This window comes from Bicyclus anynana, chromosome 5, assembly GCF_947172395.1.
Source record: "Bicyclus anynana chromosome 5, ilBicAnyn1.1, whole genome shotgun sequence".
Lineage (NCBI taxonomy): Eukaryota > Metazoa > Arthropoda > Insecta > Lepidoptera > Nymphalidae > Bicyclus > Bicyclus anynana.
The window spans coordinates 4,171,271-4,187,141 of record NC_069087.1 but is presented as its reverse complement, the minus strand read 5'-3'; the positions used below and the strand labels follow the sequence as shown (position 1 = coordinate 4,187,141).

The 15,871-nt window shown below is 35.0% G+C and overlaps 3 protein-coding genes across 3 annotated transcripts in view; 2 read left to right on the top strand and 1 right to left on the bottom strand.

The window, feature by feature from the left end:
- The first annotated feature begins 3,787 nt into the window (after nt 1-3,787).
- Nucleotides 3,788-8,842, top strand: LOC112048432 (cilia- and flagella-associated protein 299-like). The gene is made up of 4 exons (XM_024085954.2): nt 3,788-3,951; nt 5,727-5,904; nt 7,665-7,862; nt 8,629-8,842. The coding sequence occupies exons 1-4, from the start codon at nt 3,788-3,790 to the stop codon at nt 8,797-8,799; spliced, it is 711 nt and encodes a 236-aa protein (XP_023941722.2). The 3' UTR covers nt 8,800-8,842.
- Nucleotides 8,843-9,060: 218 nt separating this feature from the next.
- On the top strand, nt 9,061-10,577 carry LOC128198108 (nitric oxide synthase-like). The gene is made up of 4 exons (XM_052881704.1): nt 9,061-9,310; nt 9,615-9,772; nt 10,043-10,269; nt 10,364-10,577. Exons 1-4 carry the CDS (start codon nt 9,261-9,263, stop codon nt 10,532-10,534), a joined length of 606 nt encoding a protein of 201 aa, XP_052737664.1. The 5' UTR covers nt 9,061-9,260; the 3' UTR covers nt 10,535-10,577.
- Nucleotides 10,578-11,000: 423 nt separating this feature from the next.
- The window catches only part of LOC112048436 (nitric oxide synthase), a 46,991-nt gene continuing 42,120 nt past the window's right edge, over nt 11,001-15,871 (bottom strand). The window contains exons 12-22 of the mRNA XM_024085960.2: nt 15,172-15,245; nt 14,425-14,582; nt 13,944-14,170; nt 13,608-13,853; nt 13,102-13,255; nt 12,847-13,016; nt 12,514-12,724; nt 12,346-12,433; nt 11,981-12,257; nt 11,609-11,800; nt 11,001-11,284 (exon numbers count right to left, since the gene is read on the bottom strand). Coding sequence (XP_023941728.2) covers nt 11,159-11,284; nt 11,609-11,800; nt 11,981-12,257; nt 12,346-12,433; nt 12,514-12,724; nt 12,847-13,016; nt 13,102-13,255; nt 13,608-13,853; nt 13,944-14,170; nt 14,425-14,582; nt 15,172-15,245 — 1,923 coding nt within the window. The 3' untranslated portion in view covers nt 11,001-11,158. The remainder of the gene's footprint in view (nt 11,285-11,608; nt 11,801-11,980; nt 12,258-12,345; nt 12,434-12,513; nt 12,725-12,846; nt 13,017-13,101; nt 13,256-13,607; nt 13,854-13,943; nt 14,171-14,424; nt 14,583-15,171; nt 15,246-15,871) is intronic.

The following is a 15,871-nucleotide window of genomic DNA, read 5'->3' as shown; positions in this document are numbered from 1 at the left end:
TACATTTTCTATATATAGTTGTCACCGAATAAAATTTTATTCGGTACCGCCAACAATTTCAGCGTTCCAGTTCGATGTTTCGCTGACATAAGAGGTGTGAGATGTTTTCACAGTCTTACCAGATAAGTACAGGTACATATTAGGTATACATGTTCTTTTGATCATCATCATCATCATCATCATCATCATCACCATTATCAACCCACATTCGGCTCACTGCTGCCAATAGTCCACTATGCTGGTCCAATTCGGATTGGCAGACTTCGCATACTTGAGAATTGAGAAAATTCTCAGGTATGCAGGTTTCCTCACGATGTTTTACGATTATGAGACATGCGATGTTTATTTTCTTAATTTTTTTAAAGTTCTTTTGATAGATTTAGTTAATTTTGACTGGCAAAATCACGCGCCTTTACTTGTGTGGTTCCTATTTCCGTAAAGGGGATAAAATAGACAATAGCAACATGATATAGATATAATAATATAACATGAGTTACTACTGATAATGTAAATAGCTGATAATGTTATCGCTGATAATGCGGCTTCCCATTGGAGAAAGAAGCCCCATGCGCCCAGCCATAATAAAATCAGCCGTGTTGCTGATCCTATTCGTAACAAACAAACAATCAAATCTTACCTCTTTGTAATATTAGTTTAGATAATAATATATAGTAGAATGTCCAAAAAGGGCCACAAACAAAATAACGAGAAAATGATCGAAAAGGACACGTAGACAAAACGTAAAAATAAGAAAGATATCATCCCGCAAACCTGAATGGGTAAGCGGAATACGTGATGTTATGTAAATGTCTCAACCGCCCCGTCAGCGTCTCACAGGCTTACACGGATGCCAGATTCTGGAGCCTTTGGGGTCAGTAGTACCAAACAGGTTTGCCTAAACCAAATAAGTTTATACTAAATAATAAATATTATTAATACATTTTTTTGATCATAATTTATTTCCTGTGACTAGCAGTCACTAAAAGTTGGCAAAAAACCATTTAGGTAAATGTAAAATAGGGCATTAGCGGACGCCCGCAACATGGTGAAATTTAGTTTTTCAGAAATCCTTAAGAACCATGGAATTTTCCGGGATGAAAAGTTATCTCACAGTAAAATCTATTTCCATTCCAAATTTCAGCCAAATCGGTTCAGCTGAGTTGCAGCGTTAAAGAGTAAAGCGTTAAATATTGTATAATATTATTGTATAAGTTTACGGTATTATATATACTGGACTAATAAATATAAATGAATAAATTGGTATTGGAATACAATGCTCATATAATATTATGTTAATTCCGTAAAAGGCACTTCAATCGAAATGGTTCAATACGAATCAAAATTCGCTGCTTAATTGGCGGAAAATGTTCGACTAGTGAATTCGTCTATAAAAAGGTACATTTTTTAATTGATCGTGGATGTTATGGGGGACACTATTTATATACATTATACATGTACATACCTACCTATAATACGAGTAGGTACTAGTCACAAAATCGTCCTCTTAGAAAATCCGTATTTTCACGATATTGTTTATTCCTATTTTAGATAACAATTCTAAAAAAAATATTTATTTTAAACAGGTTTGGATATCAAAGTAGATGTCCGAAGTAGATGGCCTGCCCATTGCCACTTCAGCTTCGCGACTCGCTGAGCTATGACAGTGACTTTGGTTTGTCTGCAGATCTCATTATTACTGATTCGTTTACGCAGTTACGCAGGGACTTATCTCGATCCATCGCCCGCTGAGTGAATTTGAGCCTTCAAGGTTTTGGGAGAAAATATTTGGTACAATTAAATAAACTGTGCGCACAAAATTAAACAATGAATTATCATACTCTTATATAATTTAGCTTGTATAACATAAAACATTCTAATTTTTCTGTAGGTACTAATTTACCTAAGTAAGTTTTTCGAAGCAGTTTAGTTCCATATATACCTATGGGGTTTCACGTCTAGCGTACTCCTCTGCCTACGCAACTGTCACAATTCCGTCATTATTATCACATAATTAAAATCACTTTTTGCACCATGTCCTCCAGCTACTGAGCCAGCCGAGTTCCAGGAATAGGTTAGTTCAGAAATATTTGGTGTTATACAAATGGCTGGGTATGATATACCCCACCTCACTCACAGCGGGTTAACATCACATCCTGGTCCAGTAATATATGAAACTTTGTAAGTCTCCTTTATATTTCTACATCGAACAAAGACTCATACAAAATTCCCTAGACCATTAATTACATTATGAAAGAGAAAAATGTAACGCTTTTTAAACCATATCTCAACTTTACATCGGGTCCCTTTTCTCACCGATTTTACTACAAACGAACTACCTCATTCTACAATACCAATGAACTAAAAGTTCAACTCATTTCTATAAAATATTTCACAGCGGAGGTGAATTGAAGTCGAAACCGATCCGAATTTCAATTGGAAACTGCTATGAACTGTGAACGCTGAGTATAGGTACCCACGTAGGTATTCGTGTACGTATAAGGCTTTATTTTATGCAATATAATTGGAGTTCTCAATAATTGGGCCTCTGGTGAGCAAATTTGCATCTGAAAGTAAATCAATTTAGCGCACACAACAGAACACCAACGTAGACCGTATTTGCACAGTTCCCTCGGGAACGAACGTGAATACATACGACTATTTTGTTTTAGAACTTTTTGTCATAACAACTTTCCATAGAGATTGGTCAATATGGATGGAAAATATTACTTTTAAATTTTCTACAGCTAAGTAAAGGTTGCATTTTGTCAAAGAGCTATTCCGGGAAAGTTTTGGTTATATGGAAGGAAAATTTAAAGGACGTATTTGCTCGTACATATTGTACGTACATGCAATGCACTTATGTGCCTGCGCTTTAGGTGGATGGAAACAGGGCAGCACTTAGTTTGTACGTTGATGATGATGATGATGATGATTACTTATAAAGTTAACATTTTTCACAAAATTCTCACATGAATGGGGGGATATATGCGAGTAAAACCGCATAGCTGTATAATAGGTAAGTCTATAGGTACTATAGCCCTACTCGACGTATACTGTTTACCAACATACAAAATAGAAATGAAGGTAGAAAACGCATGTCATTTCCTTATTTAAATTTATATTCCTTTATTTTAAATTATGTTCATCATTATCGGCTCATATTTGGCTCACTGCTGAGCTAGAGTCTCCTCTCAGAATGAGAGAGGTCAGGCATTAGTACACCACGCTGGGCCAATGCGGATTGGCAGACACACGAGTAGAAAATTAAGAAAATTCTCTGGTATGCAGGTTTCTTCACGACGATTTTCCTTCATCGTTTGAAACACGTGATATTTATCTTAAAATACACACAACTGAAAAGTTGGAGGTACATGCCCCGGACCGGATTCGAACACACCCTCCGAAATCGGAGGCAGAGGTCATATCCACTGGGCTATCACGGCTCTTTAACGGCACGGCACGGCACGGCATCTATCTAATATTGGTTCTATGTTCGTTATCAAATTTGTTTTCATTAATTTAAGTTATTTGTAATATAATTTGTCATTTTTATGTAAAAAGTTGGTAAACGTACACACCGAGTAGAACTGCAGTTTAGTTAAAGCAGCTGTTTTTCTTTGTTAAAATACATAAATTTGTGGCATATCATAGATAATACACTTGGCATCTTTGACACCCTTGGTATATTGTCTACGGTAACTAGTGAAAAGCATGTCAAAAATTGACAGTCATTCTAAAACCACAATGATTTTTATTTATTTTGAAAATATTTTATGATTTTACAACAATGGCGGAGAAGAAAAATGAGTTTCCACCGGGGGTGGAGGCGAACAGGCGTTTGCTGGCTTTTGATACGTGGGAGGACTATTTGGACTCACTCATTGAAATTGCAGATCTACGCAATTTACGGAGCATCAAATCGGCGCGAACTATAGCGGCTTTTGGTTATAGGTAAATTAATAAATAAATCATGTATGTATAATAAATAATAAACAATTAATAATTAAATTTATGGGCCACATAAGAAAGCTCAGAGTCACAGCGGGCGATGGACCGATTGATAATTCATCATCACTTGCACTTATCGTTTTATTCTGTAGGTTTTTAACTTATAGATAATAGCCGACGCCCGCGACTTCGTCCGCGTGAAACTCGATGTAAACTTTCAAGTACCCCTATCCTACCCCTACCCTACCCCTAGCCTACTCCTATCTAAACCTACCCTACTTTTCTGGTTGATTTTTTACACCCTGTGTCCGAAAAACCCAAATATCTTTCGGAACCCTATTTTTATTCAAAATAAAATGTAGCCTATATTACTTGTGGATAATGTAGCTTTCGAATAAAATCGGTCCAGTAGTTTTTGAGCCTATTCATTACAATCAAACAAACAAAAATACAAACAAAGTTTTCCTCTTTATAATATTATTAGTATATTAGTATAGAAAACGGTACGTGCAGAGTACAATATTGGATTCCGGTTAAACTGTACGGCGAATAAAATGGTAATGGACAACAATGATGATTTATTTTCGGAAAAATTTATTATTTTAATGTATGGCTTCATTATTATATCTAAGCTTTCATTATTATAATTAAGCTTAACAAAAGCTATAAAAATTAGCTTTCATTCGAGCTTTCTTACTTTTATCTAAGTCTATTACTTTGTCAATAATCGCCAAAGTTTTTTATTTTTCCTTAAATATTTGCTTTTTGCAATTACAATTTTATTAATGATTTTAAACTTATTTCGTGGTTGTTCATTATGAATGTTATTTAAACGGGTACATACCACGATAAAACGACGAGATTTTTATTGTCGATATTTCGACCCACGCATAATAACAAAAGCGATGTCGTGAGTGTGGTTTGCCTAAACAGCCAAAAACGCGAGGTCGTTGAAAAAAGAAAAAGAACAAGAAAGAGGGTAGATCGATTTTGCCCCTAACAGCTGACTTCACTTCTCATCTCGCAACTTCAGTCCCGTCGTGACCACGATCCATGCAACTGGGTCGAAATATCGACAATAAAAATCTCGTCGTTTTATCGTGGTATGTACCCGTTTAAATAACATACAATTTTATTCTCCAGAGACGGCGCTATGTTTACGCGAGTAATCGTAGAAATGTTTTACGAATATTCGCGGCAGAACGATTAACGTGGCCACACAACTTCCCTGCACTTTCCTCGTTACTTTCCATACTATACCTGCTGATGTCCTTAAGTTTTCCTAAACCGAAGGTTGCCTGGAAGAAATCGCTACTTAGCGATAAGGCCGCCTTTTGTATGCTGATCTCTTCCTAATTTGTTTTTTATTTCACTTGTTTTTGTCTTTGTGGTGTGCAAATAAAGTATATTTATCTTTATCTTATACTCTATGCAGTAGTGGAAATCCATCATCATCATCATCATCATCAGCCAAGGTACGTCGACTGCTGGACATATAGCTCTTGTAGAGATTCAAAGACCATGGTCATGACCCGCATGTATCTAGCGCTCTGACGACGATGATGATTAACTAGCTGACGCCGCGCGGTTTTACCCGCTTGGTTTCCGTTCCTGTAAGAAAACGGGGATAATATATAGCCTATAGCCTTCGATAGATGGGCTATCTAACACTGAAAGAACTTTTCAAATCGGATCAGTAGTTCCTGAGATTAGTGCGTTCAATTAAACAAACAAACTCTTCAGCTTTATAGTTTTCAAAACAAAGTTTTCATTTCCAGAGCAAACGGCGACACACTAAGTGAAAAGGAATTTTACTCACGTCGAGCCGCTATACACTCCATTGTATTCCCTGTGGTCCGGCCCTACGTGTTGGTCAGTGAAGGGGCCAAAATTGAAGACCCGTTTTTCCGGGAACTGGCTGTACGTGAACGGGCCAATAGAGTCGGGATATTACAGGTTTGGAAATAAATTATCTATATATATAAAAATGAATTGCTGTTCGTTAGTCTCGCTAAAACTCGATAACGGCTTAACGGATTTATCTTATCTTGGTCTTGAAATGTTCGTGGAGGTATAGGGAAGGTTTAAAAGGTGAGAAAAAATCAAATAATTTCCAGGAAAACCCTAAAAACTGCCCTTTTCTATTTCCCATACATACGTTTTTAGAGTCAAGCGGTAGGGGTAGGGTAGGGGTAGGTTAGGGGTAGGGTAGGGGTAGAAGTATAGAAGGGTAGAGAAGGGATAGAGAATAAGTGCACTTATGTCAAAACGAAGCTTGACCGGGTCCGCTAGTTATAACATGATAATAAAATAAATAAAATAAATTAAATTAATACGTTTTTTATTTTATTTTATTGTGTATATATGACATTATGACATAAGCAATTTAATCTATTCATTTTCATCATCGATTTATTTTTCATTTTCATAATATATCATTTTAAAGTTTTGTTCTGTAAATAGTAAAATTTCATTTATGGTTTGCTAGTTAGATAATAAAAATTGTAATAATTATATGTTAAATTTAGGTTGAAATTGTTATTGTAAATTTTCACATCAAATAATTTAATGTTATTAGGATAAATAATTGAAATTAATATTTTAATTGTAAAAATCTTGTATACTGTAATCAGTTGAATGTATAGGTGACTCAATAATTTTAAGACCAATACATGTACCACATTCTAGCAAATAAATGATTTGATTTGATTTGATTTGTATGTGATCGCATTCACGATGGCAAAAATAGACTCAGCCTATAATAATAGCAACCAGCAGCCATATCTGTGGCATCATTATCTCAGAATATTTGTAAATATAAAACTAAAATCGTATGTGATTTAGTTTACACGAGCTTTAGTTTTAAATTAAGGTAAATTCCCATACTAATATTATACATACGAAAAATATATAAGTCATATTTAACATAAACTACGTAAATATATCTTACCCCGAAAACCAAAAAAACGAATTTCACGCGAAATAATTTACGGGTGTCCTCTAGTAATTTAATAAATGAAAATAATTTCTTAGTTTTTTTATTCTTTACTAGTTAGCCCTTGACCACAATCTCACCTGATGGTATAAGTGATGATGTAATCTAAGATGGTAGCGGGCTGACTTGTTAGGAGAAGGAAGATAATCCACAACCCTTTCGGTTTCTACATAGCATCGTACCAGAACGCTAAATCGCTTGGCGGTACGTTTTTGCTGGTAGGGTGGAAACTACGTTCGTAGCGTTCCGGTACGATGCCGTGTAGAAACCGAAAGGGGTGTGGATTTTCATCCTCCTCTTAACAAGTTAGCCCGCTTCCATCTTAGACTGCATCATCACTTACCATCAGGTGAGATTGTAGTCAAGGGTTAACTTGGAAAGAATAAAAAAATAAAAAAAAAAAAAACTAGCCACGACCGAAGCCTCCCACCAGCCAGACCTAGACCAATTAAGAAAAACCTCAATCGGCCCAGCCGGGGATCGAACCCAGGACCTCCGTCTTGTAAATCCATTGCGCATACCACTGCGCCACGGAGGCCGTCAAAATAGTTAATTATTCCATAACGAAATAAGTAATTAAGACTCTAATTAAGAAAAGGTAAAGCTAAAGCATCTCAAATTCTCATCTCAGCACGAGTAGACGTACTACTTAGATAATAATTTTACTACCAAGATTAAAATGTTGCAGTTTTACTCAGCGTTTACGAATATTATTTTGCAGTCGGTCATTTTCATTCGACATTTCACCAAAAGCGGCTTCGAAATATCCGGCTACATAGATTACGCGCATCGGCTCATAACGGAGGATTGGACGCCATTTTTCAAAAGCAATAAAATGCTGTTGCCACGGGATTCTGATTTGGGATACTATCATTGGAGACATGGCACTGTGAGAAGCAATATCAGTAGAAACTACAAGGTGTGTAGAAAATTCTATGTAGGAGTACAATTAATTACCTATATCTTAATAAATAAAGGCGAAAGGTCATTTACTAAAACAGCTTGACGTAGGTACAAAGATCGCAAGGAGTTGAGTTAGTATAAAGATAGTAGAGGTTCACTAAGAACGGATTTTGCGCGAGGGCCGGGTTAAGGAGGGTGGACGAAGTGGCGGGGGTTCGCTAGTGTTAGATATTTATTTTAGTGATAACCTAAATAATAAGTACATTGTAATTTGTGAACCTTCATTTAAAGAGTAACTAGACATCTTGTAAAACATTGTTGTTGTAAAATAAATCATTGCTTTCCATCAAGGTTGATTGTAGTTAAGAGCAAGCCTTGATGGTGATAAACTAAAACTTACGAGTATCGCCAGGTATTGCCTGGTAGCGATTGCTTATAGCAACTTTATCTATATTGACTTCAACAATATCAATTAAATAATAACCTCCAACAAAATAATTCAAAATATCTGTACAGTTTTATTCTAAGTATAGATTATATTAATTACTAGCTAACACCGCGCTATTTCACCCGCGTGGTTCCCGTTCCTGTGAAGGAATACGGGCTATCTAACACTGAAAGAATTTTTCAAATCGGACCAGTAGTTCCTGAGATTAGCGCGTTCAATCAATCAAACAAACAAACAAACTCTTCAGCTTTAACGATTTGATATTGGTAATTATCTATACTAATGTTAGTATAGATAATTACCAATATCAAATCGTTATCCCATTTTTCCACAGCCATTGATGGATACAGAGAGGGGTCTGCTTTTCCAAAATCGTCACGACCACAAGATAATTTTCCCCGACCCGCGACACGATCCCGGTCAGAACACAACTAAGCAGAGAGTGTATACCAAACGATACACACAGATCGAAATATACGATCACGTTGTTCGAAGAAAAACTTGAGAATTTGATTCATGCCAAGAATAATTCCGGCCAGTTTATAATCCATTTGTTACAAACTTTATTAACATTTACATAATATTATTAAAGAGTTTAGATTTGACTTGAGAGACTTTCTGTTTAAGTATGACCTTTTGAGTTAAAATGTATTGTTATTTTAATGGACTTGCACGCCTTATTTCGGTGTGATGGTTTAATCCTTAATATATTATTATAATAATATGTTCGTCTATTTTTATTTCGTTCGGGCGACGGGGGGAAAGATGGCGCGGGTGTGAAATAGTGCGGGGAATTGAGGTGCATTAGTCGTGGGTTTTTCATTCATCGCTACACGCCCCCTGGCCCGGGCGGGCCATCGGGAGTGTTACGAACGAATATGCCAAGCTATAATGTTTATTTTGTTGGTAAGTATTTGGTTGACTTGAAATGTATCATTCCAGGAATTCGCAAAACATTTGTTGCAAATGCTATATAATGAAAAGAAAAATCAAGGAGATCAAGTTGATAGTGCTGGGTAAGAAAAGATTTTTGGTATCTGCATTTAAATTTTACTTCTTATAAGAGCATTAATTTACGTCCGATTGAAAGTATCAGACTGAAATCTGAGAGGTCAATGACTCTACTCCCATTTGCATAGATGCATGATGTAGTTCTCAATCGCGACAGCATGTCCAAAAGAGAAGTATTTTCAAAAAAATAAACAAAATTACGGCGACTTATAGGACAATGCCCGTACCAAAATCTTGGAATCCCTTTATACAATGTTAATACATTGTATTATATTTACCATATTTACTACATTTTACTATATTTTGCAGGACCGTCAAAGTACACACGCCCAAATCACTAATACGAACAAACAGTGCCATGACACCGAGTATCGACTACAAAAAACAGTTGTCTCGTATGGAGTCCAATAAGAATTCAAATACTATCGACTACAAAAGACAACTATCACGTTTGGAATCCAATAAAAGTAAGGATTACAATCTCATTACACTGGAAAAGATTATAAAAGAAAATTTCATTTCTTTAAAACACATAAAGCCAATCAACATTAACAATCGGTCCCTTAATTTGCGTAAAACAAGTAGCCACTACAGCCGATCGCTGAGTTATATAATTTTTAAATTACAAAATCTGAAACATTAAAATTCAATAATGCAAATTAAGGAACCGATTCTTAATGTTGATTGACTTTATGAAGCAAATAGTTTATATATAATTTTCGTTAAATTGTTCGCAGGTAGTATAACTGCATCAACACCCGAAATCATAGGTCCATTGAGCAATGTATGTTATGCCGTATTTGCTCTGGGCTCTAGTGCGTATCCAAAATACTGTAACTTTGGAAAAACTATGGATAGAGTTCTGGAAGAGTTATTAGGAGAGAGGCTATTAGAATTAACATGCGGTGATGAAATGTGCGGCCAAGAACAACAGTTTCGTAGTTGGTCGTCAAACATATTTCAGGTAAACTTAACTTTGATTTGATATTGGTAATTATCTATACTAATGTTAGTATAGATAATTACCAATATCAAATCGTTATCCCATTTTTCCACAGCCATTGATGGATACAGAGAGGGGTCTGCTTTTCCAAAATCGTCACGACCACAAGATAATTTTCCCCGACCCGCGACACGATCCCGGTCAGAACACAACTAAGCAGAGAGTGTATACCAAACGATACACACAGATCGAAATATACGATCACGTTGTTCGAAGAAAAACTTGAGAATTTGATTCATGCCAAGAATAATTCCGGCCAGTTTATAATCCATTTGTTACAAACTTTATTAACATTTACATAATATTATTAAAGAGTTTAGATTTGACTTGAGAGACTTTCTGTTTAAGTATGACCTTTTGAGTTAAAATGTATTGTTATTTTAATGGACTTGCACGCCTTATTTCGGTGTGATGGTTTAATCCTTAATATATTATTATAATAATATGTTCGTCTATTTTTACAGCAATAGAAACAAGTTACTCTGAAAACTCTGGTTCTTCTGTTAACACGATGATTTAATTTTTATATTGTTGGAAAATTAAAAAAAAGCCTTTTCTTAAAAAAGTTAGTTAAGTAAAGCCGGTGTTAAGAAACGTCGGTCGGTAACCTCCAAAAGTTTTCCAATTTAGTACCATTAGATAGTTAAAATTAATTTTATGAACTATTTTATTTATTGATAAAAATAACAATATTGTCCAGTATTAATTATTTATTATCATTATATTTACACCACTAAATACAATAACTTAAAGTAAGTTTAACCTCAAAAGGATATTGTTAAACCGATGTATAATAAAGCATTTAAATCAGAATTTCTCTTATATTTAGCAAAATACTCAATATCATAAACTACGATAAACAAAAAGATTGCATAGATTGTAAACGGGTTCTTTTCGCAGATTCCCTCGATGCCTTATGTACAATCGATGTACGCAGTGTGATACCAAATATATCTTCATGGTATCTGTTCTCATCCTGAAAAATAAAATATATATTTAATTTTAAAGGACGGACGGACGGATTTAAACTTTTTCAAGTGACTTCAAAAAAAGAAGGAGGTTCACAATTCGACGCGTATGATCTTTTTTTAAAATTTGTCATCTCATAACTTTGTCAATTATTAAGCAATTTTGAAAATTATTTTTTCTTTAAAGGAGTATACTTCCAGAATGATCCCATTTCATTTTCATGAAAATCGGTTTAGTAATTTTGTTTTATAATCAAAATAACTGAAATTCGTCTTTGAAGTCGATTCCGTTTTATGTTAAAAAGATTATTCGGAAAGAAATGTTTACTAACCATTAAAAATAATATGAAATCGTCAGCCTCTTCATCTGAATAACGTGCGTGCCGTTTAATAACATCCTTTAGCTTTTGCTGTACTTCTTCTGCCATCTTGCAATCTCCACATACGTAGAAATGTCCACCTTCATCTACCAGCATACGTGTTATATAAGCACCTTCATCTTCTAATAAAGCTTGAACATGTTTCTGAAAATACAAACATTTAATTTTTAGATACGAGGTCAATATTATAAAAAACTTTGTTTTTTTTATCTCTATCTCTCTGCGGTCGTTCCTTCATTTCTGAAGATCGTGGTCCTGGTAAGATCCCAATTTCCACGTTTTTGCTAGCGTGTAGAAATTTGTCAATACATTACTTTTATTTACCTTACTAACTCCCTCTTCTCGGGACAGTGCTAATAAAGATTTCGTTAGTACGCCCTCACTGACAAGTTGTTCTTTTTCATCTTTATATAAATCCATTCCTTTATATCTGCAGCCAAAAAGTAGATAAATGGGACCTGGTTTCTTGCCATTTGTTGAGTTATCTAGAATTTGTCGCCTCCTGTGATGCCAGAATCCTCTAAATGGTGCAATGCCAGAGCCAGGTCCTACTAATATGAGAGGTACAGATATGTCCTGCGGCATGTGGAAACTTGGTGCTCTAAAAGAAACCATTTATTATGAAACACAGCTTCTTAAAGGTAAAGTTCGTAAAATAAAGACCTAAATACAACCTAACCTAACCTTACCTGCGAGTAAAAACATACACTTCATCTTTTGGCTTTAAACTTTGTAAGTAGGTCGAGCATACGCCATAATGCGTTGAACCTTCACCATCTAAAAAGGAAGTTCAAAATAAATTTATCCCAACTCGTTTTTTTAATGAAACCAAAAATGTAAAAGTGAAAAAGACTTACTTTGAGTTTTATAAACAACAACTGCAACCGTCACATGGATTTTATTTGGATGTTCTAATGATGAAGATGATATGGAATAGAATCTAGGTTGTAAAGGAGGTAATAATGCAGCTAGCAGCGAAGCTTGCGGTCTGCAAGATGGAACTTGAGAGAATACTTCTGCAAGATGAGGATAATAGTGATGCATCCAATCGTCATACTTGTTTGAATCCTGAAACCATAAGAATTCAAAATAAAGAACGTACAATTACTTAAAACTAAAATAAATATCATTTGCGGTTCTAAATCTTTCATGAATACTAAAGTACATACGTATGTATGAAATCTTGTTACCTCTATGAGTTCTCTTAAATAATCAGCCTCATTTTCATCAGTACAAGCTGAAGCTAGATATTTTAATACTTTGGTGGATGGTGGTGTTGTAATGTCTAAAAACCTTGTAAAAATCTGGCGGATAGTTGCAACAGGTATACGCTCATGGCGCTCCCAAGACTTTACAGTGCCTGTAAACAATAAAGCTTCCTTAAATTCAAATAACTGGATAACATTATCTAGTAAAAAAAACATCATCAAATACTAGAACTGTACCTGTTGGAGTAAGTTTTTCTTTCATAACTTGAAGTTGCACAGGTCTTTCGAAGTTATCTACACCTTTGAGTCTTTTTAATACAGCATCAACTATTTCGCTACGATTGCAAGCCATTACACCGACGTGATCTCCTGGATCGTAATTTAATTCAGTCTAAAATTTTAAAATGTTTATATTAGGACAACAATTAGGTCAACAATATATTTTGAACAGGAATTCATTTTAATATCGTAAAATGTGAAAGTATCCCTGTTACCTTTGTACGCTAAGCCGCTGAATCTATTTAGATATATTTTAGTACCTACAGTTAAAGATTTTATTCTACAGTGATAAAATATAGAATCAAGGTCCTATATTTTATTATTGTAGTTACCAGCAGAATATAGGCAACTTTTTTATCTAGATAAATTTCTGAGAAATTTGTGACAAACAGGATTTGCAAATTGCATTTGTCCGCAAATAAATACTTGTACATACTTAAACATACGGAGCTTTGTAAACTTACAGTAGATTCCATATCCACAAATATAGTAGCACGATCGTTTGAAACTTCGCCTAAATGTTTATTTTCTTTTACATGACACGTAACAATCTGTTTCCTGTAGCTCTGTTCCAAGGCTGTTTTTAGACACTGCTGTTTTTCTGCTCTATTAAATCTCACTGTTTCCTCTGTGAGTGGCATCATGCCGAATGATTTTTTGGCATTTTTAACCATTTCATTTTCTTCAAGACAAAATGATTCGCACGCTACCTGAAATCAATTTATATTATTCAGATCTAACTCTTGAGTAAATTTTTTTATAAAACTTAAGGCAATACATTATATCAAAGTTAAGTTTACCTGAAATATGTTTGACGACCAACTACGAAACTGTTGTTCTTGGCCGCACATTTCATCACCACATGTTAATTCTAATAGCCTCTCTCCTCCTAACTCTTCCAGAACTCTATCCATAGTTTTTCCAAAGTTACAGTATTTTGGATACGCACTAGAGCCCAGAGCAAATACAGCATAACATACATTGCTCAATGGACCTATGATTTCGGGTGTTGATGCAGTTATACTACCTGCGAACAATTTAACGAAAATTATATATAAATATAATATATATAATTTTCATAAATTATATTTTATAAGTTAGTTTACTGTAATGGGGTCAAAATCATCAATCGGTTCCTTAATTTGCGTTAATGAGTTTTAATATTTCAGATTTTGTAATTATATAATATCTCAGCGACCGGCTATAAAACAAGTAGACAAAATGTTTGTTTTAAATTTTTTTTTTTTCATATTTCTAGTTTATTGATATTGTAATCCTTACTTTTATTGGATTCCAAACGTGATAGTTGTCTTTTGTAGTCGATAGCATTTGAGTTCTTATTGGACTCCATACGAGACAACTGTTTTTTGTAGTCGATACTTGGCGTCATGGCACTGTTTGTTCGTATTAGTGATTTGGGCGTGTGTACTTTGACAGTCCTGCAAAATATAGAAAGTTTTAGTAAATATAATACAATGTATTTACATTATTTATAGGGGTTCCAAGATTTTGATACGGGCCTTGTCCTATAACTCGCCGTCATTTTGTTTTATTTTTAAAATACTGCTTTTTATGGAAATTCTGGCGCAATTGAGAACTACATAATGCATCTATGCAAATGGGAGTGACCTCTCAGATTTCAGTCTAATCCGTTTCACGTCATCAACCCATATTCGGCTCACTGCTGAGCTCGAGTCTCCTCTCAGAATGAGAGGGGTTAGGCCAATAGTCCACCACGCTGGCCCAATGCGGATTGGCAGACTTCACACACGCAGAGAATTAAGATAATTCTCTGGTATGCAGGTTTCCTCACGATGTTTTCCTTCACCGATTGAGCCACGTGATATTTAATTTCTTAAAATGCACACAACTGAAAAGTTGGAGGTGCATGCCCCGAACCGGATTCGAACCCACACCCTCCGGAATCGGAGGCAGAGAGGCGGTTAATCCGTTTAACATGGACGTAAATTAATGCTTTTATAAGTATGAAATAAAATTTAGATGCGAATAACAAAAATCTTTTCTTACCCAGCACTATCAACTTGGTCTCCTTGATTCTTCTTTTCATTATATAGCATTTGCAACAAATGTTTTGCGAATTCCTGGAATGATAAATTTCAAGTCAACCAAATACTTACCAACAAAATAAACATTATAGCTTGGCAAATTCGTTCGTAACACTCCCGATGATCCGCGCGGGCCAGGGGGCGTGTAACGATGAATGAAAACCCACGACTGATGCACCTCACTTCCCCGCACGATTTCAGACCCGCGCCATCTTTCCCCCGTCGTCCGCATATCATGGGAGTGTCGTCAACAAATTTGCTAAGGTATACCAATTGATATTTAAAAACATTTACAGATTTTGGGTTCTTTGATTTGTGTTTGTCAAATTAGTTATAGTTATTAGTGTCAGGCCGACGTTACCTTTTTAGGTTGTTTGCTTCTGATTAATATGGCACCCAACATCCTAGTGTAGGCGTTATACCAACATACAATAAATCTCGTCTACAAATTGTATGTAAACTTATTATTCAGAAAATACAACGAATGTTGTAAAATATGTATGTAAAAGGGTTTGTTTGTACTTAATTTTATAGATGGTTTGTGGAAAACATAGCATTTAGCAGAACAACATTCTAGGAACTGCTTGAGAGAGAAAATGAAAATTTAATTTACGTTGATAGCCGTTCGTATTTGATAAGCTTTTAAATCTCTATCCTTTTTT